Below are 18367 nucleotides of genomic sequence, written 5' to 3'. Positions count from 1 at the left end.
CATGGACTCCTCTCACCTTTCTTTGTTACAGTGGTATTGCTGAATGTTTTTTCTGATGCTTTTATTTGAGAGTGGAAAGCTTGAATGAAGGTGAAGTTCAAATTTTTAAGAAGTCAAGTGAGCTTTATTGGCTTCAGGAACTCTGGGTCAAATTTCAGTAAGAAATTTACACACACACACACACACACACACACACACACACACACACACTCTGTTCTGAGATATCTTGTCATGCAGTGCTTCTCCAAGGAAGCTTTTAAATGAACTGCACAAAACCTGGTTAACAGTTGAATGTGAAAGATGATGATTTTCAATAGCTGCTAATGTTAGGGGGAATGTGCTGTATTTTCCTGCAAGTCTGAAGGCCTTGGATCTTGGCATCATTTGGTGTTTGTGTTCCAGAGCAGAACAATGTCTCATGATATTTAGGGGTTTGGAGTCATTTCTTTCTGTAAACTAGGTTTTTGTTTCAAAATCTAGTCTCCACTTGGCTGGACTCCAGGTGTATGCTTTTTGATTTGTAGTTTTATGAATATTAGACAAAGAGTAAAGATTATATCCCATCTGTAAAATGACTTATATTTACTATTTTGTAATAATATCTGATAAATGAAGTTAATTAAAATATTTCTAGATAGAAGTAGCTGCATATCAGTAGATGATCTCATTTGCTACTTTTGATCTCGGGTGGCCTCAGCCTGCAGCGGCTTGAAGCAGGATTTCGGTTCCCTGCAGAGATTGAAGTTAGCCTGTGGCAGTGAGAGAACTGAATCCTAGCCACTAGACCACCAGGGCCAGTAGCCAGTGGTAAGGCCCTGGCCCTTCAGCTGTGTAGAAATGAATTTCCACATACAGACAGAAAGCAGTGAAATGAGTAAAGTGTTTATTAGGAGGAAAATGAGTACGTGTGGATAGACAGATGGGTGGCCTCAGAGAGAGAGTTTCGCCCTCGTGGTAGTTGGAATTACTTTTATGGGATATTTCTTCTGGGTTTCCTTTGGCCAATCATCTTGCTTTGCCTGGTTCTGAGTCCGTATTTGGTATATCTGAGGGTCCTCCCATGTGTGAGCGTGCATCTCTTAGCCAAGATGGATTCTAGCAAAGAGGCCTCTGGGTAGGTTGACATCACTTACTATGGGGTGGTGCCCCCTCCTTTTTTGACCTCCAAAGAGTGTTTCTGCGCATGTATAGTTGGGAAGGTCTCCTTGACTTTGAGAATGAGAAATATGTGGTCTCTTATCTGGGCAGGGCTTAGCTCCTCCCTCCCCTTCATCTTGGAGTATCTGTCCACAGTGGACAAACTGCAGCTGTTCAGCCTGAGGCCCATCTATCTCCTGCCTCACTTTATTTGGAAGTTTGAGCTCAGCCAGTGTAAGTACCCTCAATTTGCCCTCTTCTCATCTTAAAGTTTATGTTACTTGCTTCCTCTTTTATGCATTCTGTTTTCAGAGGACATGTCCTTCCAGATCATACCTAGGTTCTTTACCTTGTGTTCCATTCTCCCCTGGAACCTCATTCTATCACTTGCTTCTCAAGTCTTTCCTTTTTACTAGCTTCTTGTCTTGTCCCAAAAGCAATCACAGCCATCCTGTACCCTCTAGTATCTTCAATTACTTAAAAAAGAAAAAAACTTTTCAAATGAGAATTCTATATTCTCTGTTTACCTTAACCCTATGAATATGGTCTTCTGTCTCCACCACTCCTAAAGCCACTATTCTGAAATAACCTATGAGCTACAAAACTGCCAACTCTGATGGCCTTGTTTTTTTAAAAAATTTGAAGTATTGTTGATTTACAATGAAAGCAAACTACTGGTTACTAGTCCGGAGAGGGGAGGGGGGAAGGACAAGATCGGGATATGGGATTAAGAGACACAAACTACCATGTATAAAATAAATAACCCACACGGATTTATTTTACAGCACAGGGAAATATAGCCACTATTTTGTAATAACTTTAAATAGGGTATAATTTGATGGCCTTTCAATCCACAACCTCATTAAGCTCTGCAGCATTTGATGGAAACTCTTTCTCCTTCCCTGGTTTCCAAGGCAAGTGTTGTTTTTTTTTGGTCTTGCTATTTTTTTGTTCTTTTTCTGTATCCTGTCAAGGCTTCTTAATCTAATCACCCCTAAATATAGAGCTCCTCTAATTTTCCAAGTGTCTATATTTGGACCCCTCTCCACTGTCTCTCTTTTATCTCCTCTCTTCGTCAGTTCAGCCTTTTCAGTTTTACTTATGATCTCTATATGAATAACTTCCAGATTCACTTCTCTGATACTTTTTGAAAGATGAAGACCAGCACTTCCAACTGGCTTCTGGATGTCTTCACTCACTCACTCCCTCATTCATTCACTTACATTCACTGAGAACCTATAAAGATAAGTACAGCTGTAGAGCTGTGGAGTTGGTAGTGAATAAAACAAAGTCCCTGCTCCACAGAACTTACATTCTAGTGAGAAAAGAAAGTATAAGCAAATAAAAAAATGTGGCAGGTGGTGGTAATTGCTGTGGAGAAAAGCTGAGTAAGAAGATGGAGAGTGATGGGAAATGTGGTGACTAATTTAGATTGGATAATCAATAAAGACTCTCCATAAAATGCCATTTGAGCAGAAACCTGAAGGAAGTGTGAGTGCAAACCATGTTCACATCTAGGGGCAAAGTGTTCTTTTCTAGCAGAGGGAATAGGCCTGAGGGGAAGAGAGAGAGAGAGGGAGAGATACCTCTCTGACCTCATTTTAAATATGTATCTTATAATCATACCACTTCTTACACTTTTACACACACACACACAAAAACACATCTATGTTACGCATAGTGATGATATCAGGGTTTCAAATCACATAGGGCCTTGTGGGGCATGTTAAGGACATTGACTTTTGCCCCAAATGAGAGGAGAAGCCATTGAAGGACTTTGAATGAAGAAGTAACAAGATCCGACTTACACTTACAAAGAAACCCTTTGGCAACTTTGTGGAGTAATGATTGCATGTGCTCAAGTGTGGAAGCATTTAGACCAGTCAAAAGTGTAACAGAAAATATAATAATGCAGCGAAAAAAAAAAAGAGGGGAGTTTGTACCAAAGGGGCAAAGACAAAGATTGTTAGCACTGGTTAAGATTCAGGATTTTACTGAAGGTCTGGTATAAGGTATAAGAGAAAGAGAGTAGTCAAGAATGACAGGGCATTAGAAACTGGTAGAATGGAATTTCCTTTTATTATGATGCAAAAGAATTTGAACAGGTTGTAGAGGATGGTGAAATCAAGTGTATGGTTTTGAACATATTAAATATGAGATGTCTATTAAACATCTGAGGGGAAGTATCAATAAATATTTAGATATATAAGTCTGGAGGCAAAATCAAGCAAACTGTATAAGCATGTTATTTGTCAACAGATATATAGTTAAACAAAAGTCACAGGACTGGATGAGATCTTTAGAAAACAACTATAGATAAAGAAGAGAAGAGATCCAGATGTGAAGACTGATTCTGAAATGTTTAATGTTTAAAGTTCAAGAAGATGAGGGGGATTAGAAAGGGAGAGGGAGATAAAGAGTAGTAAGCAAGGGTTTTAAGAAATAACAAGTCCCGCTAGCTGGTTGAGTGAGAGGAAGGCTGAGAAATGACCACTAGATTTATTATTATAGAAGTCACTGATGATCTTGACAGAAAAATAACGAGGTTGGTGTGGTGAACAGTGAACCCAGCCTTACTTAGGAGGGACCAAGAGAGAACAGAAAAATTGGAGACAGGAAGCAGAAATAACTTTTTCAAGAACTTTTGTTGTAAAAGAGAGAGTGGTAACTTAGTGTTTGCTGAAGGGAATGTAGGTCCAAAGGTGACACTTAAAAAAAAAAATTAGAAGAAATAACACTATTTTTGTTTCTCATGGGAACCAACTAATAGAAAGAGCAGAATCGATGATGCAAGTGAGAGAATAATTGCAGGTATGATGTCCTTTTGCCCTTGAGTGTGTGGGAGGGTTGGGATTCAGGCACAGTGGGAGACTGGTTGGTTTTAGAGGGCAAAATAGATGCTTCTACCATTGTATCAGGACAAAGTGCTTTGTATGTGAATACAGATGCAAATATGTGATCAACTCAATGAGGAGAAAGTGTGAAGTTCTCCTGTGATTACTTCTAAATTTTCAGTGAAATAAGAGGATTATCAATTGACAGTGGGGAGGGAAAGGAGATCGAGAGATCTGAGATGAGAATGTAAAATAATTATGTAGGATAATAGCTATTGAATGTTTTTGACAGCAACATAGAATAAGAAATATCACTATCCAGGATGTAAATACATGAACACACACACGCACACACACACAAAAACACAAAAACTAAGAATTTCAGGAGACATTCTTACTTCACTTACTTTCACTTCAATTCTATTTTGTTAACAAAAGGTGAATAATAACTCACTAAATAATTTCATGACCCACTAATAGGTTGCAATATGCAGTTTGAAAGACACTCAACTAGAAGAATTGAAGAGGACATTTTCTGCAGAAATGTAATAGCATTCCTGTGCAGCAAAATAAACCAGCTTAAGTATAGAATGTATAGTGAGATTGATCAGCATAATCAAAAGCAAATCGTTATGCACTGCCCCACCCCAATTATTCCTCCTATTGTGAATCTTATTTTTTTTCAAGTCCTCTGTTCTCTGGTAACACAGATTTGAGCTCTATTAGTTTTCTTCTTATACCTCATTTCTTTTTTTTTTTTTTTAAACTTTGGGTTTATTTGTTTATTTATTTATGGCTGTGTTGGGTCTTCGTTTCTGTGCGAGGGCTTTCTCTAGTTGCAGCAAGTGGGGGTCACTCTTCATTGCGGTGCGCGGGCCTCTCACTATCGCGGCCTCTCTTGTTGCGAAGCACAGGCTCCAGACGCGCAGGCTCAGTAGTTGTGGCTCATGGGCCCAGTTGCTCCACGGCATGTGGGATCTTCCCAGACCAGGGCTCGAACCCGTGTCCCCTGCATTGACAGGCAGATTCTCAACCACTGCACCACCAGGGAATCATTTGCAAAATTAAAAAGATTCTACCTCTAAGCACTCACCAACATTTCCTTGTTTCTATATCCATTGATTTCACCATGGTTCAGGACCTTTTTGCTTTCTTTTTATTTTATATTTTTATTTTTCTTATTATGATAATAATTGGTACCCATGACAAGAAATTTATTTAAAAAAGAACAAGTAGCTTAAGAAAATAAATATCAAACACAATATCACTAAGAGATTATCTAGCTACATTTGTTGGTATATATACTTCCATTTTATATGCATATATTTTATATAATTTTCCCTGGAATTCTATATATATGCAATTATATAATGTAAACCTGTCTGTAATAAGCTTGTTTTTAAGATAAAACATTGTGAATTTCTGTCCACATCATTATGTGTTTGATAAAATCATATTTAATAGCTGCAGAGAGTTCCCATGCATGCCATTTTAATTTAAACCATTTTGTTGAGTTTGTGCAGTCGTGTGTGTGTGTATCTCTCAGATCTGGTACTGCAGGGTGTACAATTTCCCAAGAACCCCAGCTGCTGTGCTCTAAAATCCATTCATCTCTTAGTTTGTTGCAAGGCTGCACTTCCTGTGGGTCACTCCCAGTCAATAACTGAATGCCGGAAATGTACTTAAGCAGGACCATTTGGACACTTAGGATTCCTCTGATGAGCGATTTTGGCTGGAGGTCTCCCAGACAGCCTTGCAGAAATTTCTGGAGAACTGTGAACAACTTTCCTTTCTTCCTTCCCTCAGAATCAGATTCACACGGAGTCTGAAGGCTCTCCCTGCTTCTCCCAGCTCTTTTCCCATTTTCTCTCAACGTCCCTTCTTTTTTTCCCCTAATAAATTTCTTGTGCACTTAATCCCATCTTGGCATCTGTTTCTCAGAGGACCCAAACTAACACCAACATTGAGGTTGTTTTCAGACTTTTATTCTGTACAACTACACTTCTGATTGCTCAACACTTAAGCACAGCATTCTTCTGTTGGAAGCCCTTCGAAGCATTGCCACTGCTCACCAAATTGAACCTAACCCTTCCTTCTCACGTCCATAGTTGGGCTCTAGCCCATCTTTCCAAACACCACCCAGCACTCTTAGTCTAGCAGAAGGCCCACTGACCAAATATTCTCCTACTCACTTTATTGCACCTCCTCCCCCCCCCCCTCAAGAAAACATCTGCCCAGCTGATGCCTCCTTCATTCTGGATCCCTTCTTGACTTTTCCATCCCAGTGTTCTTTCCACTCCATTTTAAAGGCCACAGGAAGGTGTTTTCTGCAGCGTATTCACTCTTTTTGGTATATTAAAATGGAGGCTGTATAGTCTTTTATCAGACATATCTGTATAGTTATATTATCATTGTTAAAACACATGCACAAAAAGCTAGCTGAGATTCGGTTTGTTTGGGAAACACTGAGCTAAACAAAAAAATGATCCAAGATTTTTTGTTTGGTTTTTGTTTTTAATTTCAAGACTTCCAGAGCCCTTAAAATGCTAACATACATTGTGACTTTTCAAGACCAGTACTGATACCATTTGTAGCTTCTCTTGAATTTATTTGATCACAAAATCCTTCAAAAACAGATCACAGATTTGAGAAATCTGGAACTGGAAATAGTTGCCAGTATGTTGGGCACATTTTCAAGAGTCTGTAATAAGATAATCCTTCAAAAACAGATCACAGATTTGTTATAGAATTTTGTGTGTATGATTTTTACAGTATTATATATTCTTCATCTTGTTATAGTTCTTTGCATATTTATCTTACACATTTTCCCACTCTAGCCTTTAACATAAGGTCTTGAAAATAACAGGCATTTGTTGAGTTAAATATCATGGAATTTTAGTGAAGGGTCATGGTCTGGAATAATATTTGGTAACCAGAGAAATCTAGTTTGCATCTATTTCAGTAGCTTTTTTTTTGCAGTCTTTTTTATACCATCTCATCCTGGGCTGGGAAAATTATCTTGATGCTGGGCAAAAAGCCATTGTTAACATGGGGCTACATACATATTCTCTACAAATCACTTTATTGGGACATTGTAACAGAAGAATATAAAAGGAAAGGAGGAACAATTGGTATAAAACTATGGTTTGAACCACAGATCTCTGAACACTCCGTAAAATAAGCCGAGGAAGCAGCTGCCTCTGGGTCCTGGCACACCCTGGGCGGTGGAGAAGGCAGCCTATGGGTTAGTTCTGATTGTTTTCCTTTCCAAGGGTATGTCTATCAAAAAGGTACTCAGCCAGGCCAGAATCCGGGGCTCCCATCTTAACCAAGTTGTGCACGTGGTCACCTAGTTGTTTGATAGACTTCACCTGCTCATTCAGATAGTGGGTTTCCAGGAAATCGCACAAATGGGGGTCACCTTTGTCTGAGGCCAGAGTGTGCAATTCCAGCAACGACTGGTTCACATTCTTTTCCAAGAGCAGAGCACACTCCATGGCATTCAGCCCGCTTTTCCAGTCGTCCTGGTCCGGTTTCTTGATGTCCTGTAGGCAGATCTGTCCTCCCCGCTGGTTCTGCAGCCTCATCAGCTTCTCCGCGTGCTCGGTCTCCTCCCGGGACAGTCGAAGGAAATATCTGGCGAAGTTGTGCAAGGCCACGTCATCTCGGGAGAAGTAATAGGCCATAGACAGGTACACGTAGGACGCACAGAGCTCCAGGTTGATCTGGCGGTTGATGGCGGCCTCGGAGTCCGGGTGGAAGTTCTGGCGCACCCTGGAGGGGGCGCCGGCTGGCCCTGCTGGTCCCCGCGAGGAGGCGGCTGCGGCCAGCGGGCGGCGGGGGGCGGCGGGCGGGTAGCCCCAGGGCCGCCTGGGGACCCAGCGCAGCGGGAGCACGAAGCCGTGGCGCGCCCTGCGCAGGGACACCAACGAAGTGCTGATGTGCTTGGAGAGGAACAAGAAACAGGGCAGCATGGCCCCTTCTCTTTAGAAGCGGGGAAACTGAGGCCAGGCCGGCTCAGCGCGCCGGAGCGTCAGATCTGAATCAGAATGCAGCTTTAGGTGACGGCGACTGCGTCACACGCCCCTTCCAGAGGCACCGAATTCCAGGCGGAGGGAGGCTGGGGGCGCGCGCCAGTCGCGGTTGGGAAAAGGCAGATGACAGTTACAAACATTGCCCCCATCGTCGCCGAAAGACTTCTGCTCTTGGGCATTTGTAATTTACTATTTCACATAAGTTAAAAATACTGTCAAAAACTAGCCGCTGTGACTTGCAAAAGAAAGGATGGAGCCAAGTGACACTTGCCCTCCCTCTCTGACCTTTTTCTGTCCAAGGACCAAGGGGTGGGAGAGGCAAGGAAGTGAAACAGGGTAAAACAAAAGTCACCACCAATTCATCTGAGAGTAAATAAAGGTCTACACCCAAAGAGGATGTTTATAAATTGACTTTCTGGTTATTTTAACAAATTTAAGTATGGAAATAGTTGCCAGTATATTGGGCACATTTTCAAGAGTCTGTAGTAAGATAATGCTTTCTTTTAAAAGGACATATTTTTAGATACAAAATTTATCTTCATTGTAAAAAATCAGATATATAAAATGTAGGAAGAATATATAAACTAGCTCTAAACTTGTTACTTGATGTAGATACATATCTATGATGTAGATACGTATTTTTAAAAGGACAATTAAAAAAATTTAAGATAGCCTTTGGTTTTAAAAGAATATATATAACTGTTGTAGTGTATTGAGAAAATGATAATTAACTCACAGAAGAAAATTGAAGACATTCCTAATCCTTCCTCTACCCAGAGAGAACCATTGTTAAAATGTTGATGTTAATTCTCACAGATTAAAATAACATAAAAAAATAGATATCACAGATGCACCAAAGTAAATATATACACTTTTAACAGCTTATAGATGTATAATTGACATAAAATAAACTGAAGATACTTAAAGTGTACAACTTGCTAGAGTTTGACACATATATACGTATATATACACACATCTTGAAATCATCACCAAAATCGAGCTAATGAATATATTCATCACCTCTCAAAGTCTCCTCATGCCCCTTTGTATTTTGTAATACCTCTTTTCTGCCTCTCTCTGCTTCACCTCATCCCAGGCATCCACTGATCTGCTTTTCCTCACTAAATAGATGAATTTGCATTTTCTAGAATTTCATATAAATGGAATCAGTATGTATACCTTTTTTGCCTGGTTTCTTTCATTCAGCATAATTATTTTGAGATCCACTCAAAATTGTAGTGTGTATCAATAGTTTTCATTGCTGAGTAGTATCCCATTGCTGAGGACATACCACCGTTTGTTTATCCTTTTACCCATTGATGAACATTTTGGTTGTTTACAGTTTGGGGCTATTAAAATAATGCTGTTATGAACGTTCCCGTACAAGTCTTTGTGTGGTTATATGCTCTCTTTACTCTTGGATAAATACTTTGTGTGGAAAGGCTGGATCATATATGACACATGAATGTTTAACTTTTTAAGGAATTTCAAATTGTTTTTCAAAGTGGTTGTACCATTTCATATCCATTGATACTAGGGAACCCAGTCCTTTATCTGTAACAGCACCTTTTCTAGTCAGTCCTGGCCTATGCTGCTGAGCTTCTGATTAAAGTTGGTGACTGCCTCCCCATCACATCCTTTTTTGTCTTGTGCAAACAGTGAATGCCACCAGCTGGTGGAGTCTTGGATCTTATGTAACAGATTCAATCTAGCATGCTCACTTTCTGAGCCTTTCCTCATTTAGAATTCTGCATTCTCCATTCTGCATAGGTGGTTCTGCTCTTTCCACCTCATTTAACGTGGACTATCAGTATTTTCAAACTCCAAAGAGCCATCCCAGTAGAGTATTAATACTGGCTCTAAGGTCTATTGTCAGGAAATTAAATCCTGAGTGTCCCCACATCAACAAAACTCTACCTTACTCAATCTTATATTCCAACCTCCACTATCCTAGAGTCCAACAACCTCAGAATGCACTCCTAAGCCACGCTCTCCCTGTTCATGCCAGTTTTTAATAACCAAGTTTTGTCACTCCTTCTAAGTATAATCCCTCTATTCCTTAGCAGGGCCAGCATTTTCCTACTTAGGCCATGCTGAGATAAGAGCTTAATTGTTGATGTAAAGGTGAATGAGTTGAATAGTATTCCCTTAAAATTCATGTCCACCCAGAATCTGTGAATGTGACCTTATTTGGAAATAGGGGTTTTGCAGATATAATCAAGTTAAAATGAGATCATACTGGATTTCGGTGTGCTTTATTTCAGTGACTGGTGTCCTTAAAAGAAAAGGGCAATTTAAAACTAACACATAGACACACAAGGGAGAAAGCCATGCAAAGTCAGAGGAAGAGATCAGAGTGAAAGATTCATCGGCTAAGGAATGCCAAGGATTACTAGAGAATGCCACAAGCTATAAGAGATAGGGAAGGATTCTTCTTTAGCGTCTTCAGAGACAGAGAGTATGGCCCTGCCAATATGTTTTGAATTCCTAGAATCCAGAACTATGAGAGAGTTGAGTCTCAGTCCTTCTCTATCAGGGCCCTGATTTTGGTGAAGGCTGCAAATTCAGGCTTCACTGAAATTCTCCTACTTTTATAATCAAGTCTTGTGTCTTGTCTATAGCTCAGGCTACTCTCAGACTCTAGGACAGGGATTTGCAAACTTTTTCTATAAAGGGCCGATATGCTCCAGTCATTATGAACTTCTTTTTAGACCCTGGAATTTACCCTTAGTTCCTTTCCCACAGGCTTCTGCATGCTGTGTCCACTACCTGGAGCACTGTTCTACCCAGAAGTAATCAGAGAGGGTTTGTGGGCAGAGGGTTAACAAAATCTTCTCCTCTTCTGCATGAGATTATGACTGCTGGTTAGTCTAGTTCTGTTAAGATGTGGAGTGTATGTCTAGGCAATCTTGCTTGTGGAAAAATGACCCCTGATTGGCAAATTAACATTGAGCTTCCCTGAGTGTGGTAACTCTTGTTCCTGGGAATGCCCTTAGTGGATTTGCTACAAGAGATATTGGCTCCTCTGGGACATGAGGCTTTTTAGCCAGGTTATCTTCCATACTCATTTTACGGGGATCTTGTAAAGGAAGCTTGGTATTTTCTTCCAGGAAGCTGTGGTTCTTATTCTATGTCCTTCTGGGTGGCATGGCACTAGTCTTGTAAGTACGAATGTTTAGTTGAACCCAAGAAGGCCCTTTGGTGGTTGCTACAGGGAATAAAAAAATTTACATGGATTTATCTTCTGACAAGCCCCTTGCTGCTATTGCTTTCCCATAGCTATGCAACTGTGTCTACCACTCCTCCTTTTGCATCTGTGTCTTCTGGCTCATTTCCACTGTCTTTTTTTTTTTTTTTTTTAATCACATTTTCAATGGTTCTTAGAAGCCTTCAGGGAGTCCCCCACCCTTTCTACTTACCCTGTTGTGAGAGTGAATTATAATTATCTATTTAGGGTTTTTTTTACCCCACTAAATTGAAAAATTCTGATTGTTAGGGGAATGTCCATCTTTTTCACTCCTATGTAGCTAGTGTTTAAGATGCACTCAATAATACTGTTAATAAAATGAATTAGGGACTAAAATTTCCTCAAGTCTCCAAACTTTCCTGGTTCCAAATAATACTTAAGGAACAAAGTTGAGGGGAGTTATAATTTGTTTAATAGTTAAGTTGTAGTTCATTTAATAGCTTAGTTTTTGTCAAGCTCCACTACTAGTAGAGGCCAGTGAATAATTATTAATTTTGAGTCTTATATTCTTAAAGGTTGAATAAAGAGTCATCTTCAATTCAACTGACTTGATTGGATTCAGTTCCACATATACATATATTTGTTGACCAACTGATGCGGGAATAGTAAGAAGCACATGATATGGTTAGAGTAAAAGAGACTTGGATTTTAGGGCCTCTGAGGATTCAAGATAAAGTAGCAGAACCACATTCAGTCATTTAAGGTCAACTGTATTAGCATCTCAAACCAAGTGCAGGAGGATTGTGACTGCCTTGTAGAGAAGGTCAGATTTGACTATGGTCTTAAAAGAGGATGGGAAATCTATGCAGAAAAAACATCATGGGAAGCTCCCAAAGGTGAGAGGATAGAGTTTCATTTGGAGCAGAAAGAGTGTAGACAAAACTTCTGTGGTGTTTGGTTGCAATATGGACAGTGTGTATATTGTACCTTAGGAGAGGATTGATTTAAATTGGATCAAAGTTTTGAATCTTCTACCTCTAAAAAATTTAATGATTGACTCATATCCTTTCTTGCTGTAATATGGTGCAGTTTGAAATCTTATAAAATAATAAAGTGCATAAAACATACATGTGCTGACCTTTATATACGCTTGGGGTAACTATTTTAAGTGCTAGAACCCTGGGATGCCACTTCCACCAAAGATGTGGTTTGCCATTGCTACTTAAGTTATATAACACAGGTTTCTTTCAGTTAATGGGTTAGACACCGACAATGATTGATGACAGTAAGTGTATTCTTTTTAAGTTCTTGTGCTCTCTCAGTATTAGCTCAGGAATAAATATGTTTGAAAGTATTATTTTCTTTATGAAAGGAGCTGGACATCACATATTTTATGTCATAAAAATTTTTTGATAATGATTAATTATTTACTTCTGCTATTCTGAATAATTTTATAATTTAAAACAGGATATAGTGATACAGCATTTACGCATAAGCTCTAAACCTTCTCCAATGATTATAATGAGAAAAGTGGTAGTCACTGATTAGCTGTATGTGGTAAGCCCTATACAAATTATTCTAAGTACTTTCTCTCTCTGTATCTTCACAAAAACACTGTAGTAGGAATCAGTACGTCCATTTTGACTGTTCACAAATTACAGAGGATATACGCACATTTATCCCCATTTTTATACAATCTGAAGGAATTTAGGAAAAATGTTTCTAACAATTCCATTTTCAATCAAAATAGAAGGAATATTTTAAAAGTTGAATAGTATGGCAATGCTATCTTTATTGACATGATTTATAGTAGAGAATTTTAGAATCAGAAAGGACCATAGAATTTGTCTATTTCATTTATTTTATTTTATGAACGAAGAAGCTGTGTGCTACAGAGTACTGGCACAGAGTGACGAATCTGCATAGCAACAGGCTTGCCTTAAGACAATATTCTTTCAAGTATACTGCACTCACCTAATACATGCTGTATTTTCTCAGTAATGCTGTAAAATCATGAGATGTTGGTGCTCACTCAGTGACAGTGGAGTGTGGCTTTCCTTTCTATCTAACAGAATAAAGCATTGCTTTTCAATAAAGAGTTGCCTATCACCAGAACCTCCTAAACTGAAGATTTAGATGGCTGTGGAGAATCTATTGCTGTAGGGAAAAGTGAAATGGCCATTCAATTGTATCTGTTCAGATTGTTTACAAAGGTCAGTGTAGTCAACCACTAGTACCATTTAGTAACCACCATATTTTAGAGTGTTATATGAATCCTGTGGGAATCTACAAATAAATCCTGGTCTCAAGAATCTCATAAAAACTTTTGATTTAGCAATCCTATTTTGAGAAATTTATTATATGGAAAAAATATGGTACATAGTGAGTACATAAAGACATACGTTAACTTAATTGCAGGGTTGTACATAAAACTAAAACTAAAACTGTCTTTCAGTGGAGCACTGATAAGCTATAGGAGAGTCATACAATGGAACATCATACAGCCCTTTAACAGAATAAAGTAGTTCTCTTTGTGTTAATATGGAGAGGTATTCATAAGATATTTTCAACGGAAAAATCAATATATAATTGTGTGTGTGTGTGTGTGTGTATGTATACAATCCCATCTTTGGAGGAAAAAAAGAGTATATATGTAAGTGTAAAATATTAGTAGAAGATTAAGATAGAATAAGTGTGAGAAAGATTAAGAACAACTGTGCCTGCTGGAAGGGGGAATGAGAAGTTGTGATAGTCTAGAATATAGATGCTAGATGATTGCCCTAGAATCTAGTGCTATTGTATGGTCATACGTATTGCAGTGGTTTTGATTTTAATCACATTTTAAAAATGTTATTCATATTTTGTCAGCATATATTACCAGAGATATTTTCTATTACTCTTATTATAATTTGTCCACCTAAATATGACTTATAGTTAAGAGAGTACAGGTTTTACTAACATTTTTTTCTGGGTTAAAAATAATATCAATACAAATTTCAGTTCAATAACCTTTACAATAATTTCTTCTTGCTTTTGAACATGAAAAACTTTCTGTCCAAAAATCTGAAATGTATTTTAATAAATGAGTTTCGTGGTTCATTTAATTATAAGCCTAAAGCTAAGTTGTGTATTTATCTTCATGATATAGAAAAATGGTGTTATCAAACTACTCACTCACTGAATTGATGACATGCAGTCAGGCATGCCTACTGGAAAGACACTAACTAAAATAAATGAAATATGGAGATATTTTAGAATAGTGTATGCAGGACACTTTTGAGACCGCTCCTTTTCACACAATAATTGTTTCCATAACTGTAGAGATTAGTCATTTTTACCCAACTGATTAAAAGAAAAAAGCTCACTTTCTCTATTTTCCTCTGCATAAAATAGGATTTTATTGCTTTGCATTTAGTAAGTACTCATAATGTACATGGCATTCATAGCTTAGGTCTCTGTTCATTTGTAATCCAACCCAGAAAATAGATGGCTGGGACAAGCATGCTATAAAGGTACTCTTCCTTTCTTTTTTTCTCTAGCAGATGAAAGAGATCCCTGGTATAAAATCAATCACAAAGCTTGCTGGAATTTCCTTGCTGTGGAATTCATAGCTATTCACATTTTTTGACTTTTGGATTCTCCTGACTATGCTCCCTGATCTCTGGATTGGCCTCAAAATCTCCTAGACTTTAATCTTCTCAGCTTAATTGTCTGGATTGCAAGGGTGGCATTAAGTTGGAATGTTTTCTGGGGGCCTGTGTTGCTCCTCAATATGTTCTAAGTCCCACCACCTGGAAGACGACTGCCACGTATGATTGATTGTGCTGTTTATGTTCTGTGGACAAGAAGGTATAACCGAGGGGTCTATAGGTGGCCAAAATCCTGCATGGACATCCTGCTTAGCTTGTGTCCCTTGAAGAAAAGGGTGCTCATTGTACAACAGCATAGTTCATGTGTCAGTCTGGGCCAACTGGGGTTCCCATTTTGGCATGAAAAAATGAGGGGTTCCCATTTTTTAATTTGTACAAAGCCGCTGTATGGCTTAGCAGGAGTCCTGACTTGGAAGAATTTTAATTTTGATCCACCTTTTAATGGTATTGAAATTGAGATAGTGATTATGTACTTCAAACTTAGGTCCAAAGGTCCGAATTTTAAAAGTTCAAATTTAGTTCTCATTTATGAATTGTTCAAGGACAGGGACCTTATCTTCCTTGTCTCTGAATTCCCAGTGTCTTGGATATTGACTAGCACATTCAACAATAAGTAGTTGATAAGTGAATGGGTAAATGAATAAATGATTCATTTACTCAGATGGCTCCAAATGTATGGATGGATATTTATGTGATGGGGAGTGGCACCCTTATAGGATAGTACCCTGGATTTCTGTGAGTGACTGGTAAATGATTTGCTTTATTTCCTGAAGTGTAAAGGAAAGGTTACAAGAGTTTACTCTAGAAGTGCCACTGGTTGCTACAATTATGCAAAGACAGGAGTCCATATATACTTGGTCTATATACCAAGACACAAGTCCAGAGGTAGCTGAAGATCTGTGATGGGGTTAGCAAATGGAAAGCCACAGGCCTTCTAGAGCTGAATGAATCCTAGATGAAGCATAGGGTTTCCTGTGGGACTCTAAAGATTTGACATCACTAAGAGCCAGCACTTTAAGATTCCAGCATGTTGCCTAGTGTTATGCACTGAATTGTTTTCCCTGCAAATCCACATGGTGAAGTCTTAACCCCCAGTGTGACTGTATTTGGAGATAGGTTTTTTCATGAGATAATTAGGTTAAATGAGGTCGTAAGGATGGGGCCCTAATCTGATAGGGTTGGTGTTCTTATAGGAAGAGGAAGAGACACCAGGAACGTGTTGCACAGAGGAAAAGCCATGTGAGGACACAGGGAGAATATGGTCATCCGTAAGCCAAGGAGAGAGTTCTCACCAGAAACCAACCCTGCTGGCACTTTGATCTTAGATTTTTAGCCTCCAGGACTATAAGAAAATAAATTTCTGTTGTTTAAACCACCCAGTCTGTGGTATTTTGTTATGACAGTCCTAGCAGACTACTACAGCTAGTAATCCTTTGTTACTAATAAGATTTAACTTACTTTCACAAAAAAATCTGTAGAGGCTGCTCAGGAGCAGATAATACTACTTACAGTGGTTTGTCTTATGATATTTTGACTTTACGATGGCGTGAGCTCTATAAGCATTGAGTAAAAACTGTACTTTGAATTTTGATCTTTTCCTGGACTAGCGATATGCTGTACAATACTCTCTTGTGATCCTGGGCAGTGTCAGTGAGGTGCAGCTCCTAGTCAGCTCTGCTACAGAGACATATACAGTCATTCTGTAATCCATATAGCCATCCTATTTTTCACTTTTAGGACAATATTCAGTAAATTGCATGAGGTATTCAATCAACACTTTATCATAAAATAGGCTTTGTGTTAGATGATTTTGCCAACTGTAGGCTAACGTAATTGTTCTGTGCACATTTAAGTAGGCTAGTCTAAGCTATGATGTTCCGTAGGTTAGGTGTATTAAATGAATTTTCAACTTACAGTACTTTCAACTACGATGGGTTTTTCGGGACTTAACCCCATAGTAAGTCAAGGAAGACTTGTAATTTAAATATGGACTCATCAAGACCATGTAGGACCATCACAGAAATATGAAAGCAGAGTATATTAGAGCTTTTTCGATTCAGGCTTTTTCCAGAGGTTAATTATAGTAGGAAATGGAGAAAAGTTAGTAAAGGAGGGGAAAACTACTGAAACTATCAGTTCTCCCCAGTTAAAATCAGGTAAGTGGTATGTTACATCAAGGAAGAGTAATGGCTGAATTGAATTGTTAGGGGAAGACACACAAAAGGGCAGTGTAGAGACAAAATGTAGTAGGCAGTTCAACAAAATGTTCACTGTGACACTCTTATCTTTGGGTAATATATGTTCCTATATGTGAAAGTTATTATTTTTGGGAAAGCTGGTAAATAACTGCTAACTCACATAAGATACTCTTTCTCAAAGCACTAATCTTCTCATTGCCAGGGTAACCTAATCGCTTATGTTTTTATAAAGGTCTTGAATGAAACTTTGTTTTCACGTTAAGGAATCACCACCAGAGAAAAGGATAACCATACGGTTTCAAATTTAAAGCTGATGAATTCAAACAACAGTTAAAAGAGTTAGTTTTCTCTTAGGAATTAAAATTTTATGTTTTTTTTTGGTAATCAGATTTTTTTTTTGGTCCTATGGAGTGAACTTGAATTTTTAAGTGACACTTACTTCTTAGCACTCATTATTTCCTTTTAAAATTGTTTAACTTGTAAATCTTAGCGGTTTGATGCACATAAATTCATACATGGGTCCTTTATGCTTTGGTAAAAGTACATTTCAGAATCATTTTAGATGAAAAGCAGTTTCATTATTCTTCACAGTAAGTGCAAGCCTGAATATACAATGTATGTGTGTGTATATATATATACAAATATTACATATATACATTTGTGAACAATTCTTATGTCAACTTGTATTATCATTTATTAATAACTTCTAAACAAATCTTCCACTTATATAATGAAAGCAGTTAGGAAAATAAAGTTGCCTCTATGTATTTAAAATTATCTAATTCTTAGCACTCTCAGCATGTGCCTTACATGGTTGCTAGAAAAATTTTAAAATGGCATTCTTGAAAGTGATAAATCATTTCAACAGAGGGTATTCTGAAAGCCTTGAGAAGACTATTGTGTTATGAGGTGTGATTTTTTGCAGATATGCATGATCATTAGAATCTGTTTTATTGTCACATCCAACAGTTTCAATTTAGGGCCAACCACAGGCAAGAGCCAGGTCAGGGAGACAGATGTTCTGAAACGAGCACAACATCCTCTGAAATACCAATGGGTCACAGGATTGGTCTGACCCCTTCTTACTTAAAAAAATAAATAAGTAGTAGGGATCCAATGTGATTCTGATGGTCTGATACCATTACTTGGCTCAAGAAAGAGAGCTAAAAATGTAATAGCCTGATACAGAATGTATAGAGAAAGATCCCTTAGAAAACTGTGAAGGGTCAGAGGTGGTGACTCATTATTAATATTTAAATTTAATCCTTGATGATGCTTATATAAAGAATAATATGAGTGACTTGGAGCAAGACTTGAATAACATTTT

General features: G+C 38.3%; 1 protein-coding gene across 1 annotated transcript; it reads right to left on the bottom strand.

Moving 5' to 3' along the window:
- Positions 1-7216: 7216 nt before the first annotated feature.
- FTMT (ferritin mitochondrial) lies at positions 7217-7945 on the bottom strand. Its single transcript, XM_036848653.1, has one exon. The coding sequence runs from the start codon at positions 7943-7945 to the stop codon at positions 7217-7219; it is 729 nt and encodes a 242-aa protein (XP_036704548.1).
- Between the last annotated feature and the right edge of the window lie 10422 nt (positions 7946-18367).

The sequence above is a fragment of the Balaenoptera musculus genome, chromosome 3 (assembly GCF_009873245.2).
Source record: "Balaenoptera musculus isolate JJ_BM4_2016_0621 chromosome 3, mBalMus1.pri.v3, whole genome shotgun sequence".
Lineage (NCBI taxonomy): Eukaryota > Metazoa > Chordata > Mammalia > Artiodactyla > Balaenopteridae > Balaenoptera > Balaenoptera musculus.
This window is presented reverse-complemented; position numbering and strand designations above follow the sequence as displayed.

Coding starts and splice junctions, on each gene's coding strand:
- FTMT (XM_036848653.1), bottom strand. CDS start 7,945: ATGCTGCCCTGTTTCTTGTTCCTCTCCAAGCACATCAGCACTTCGTTG.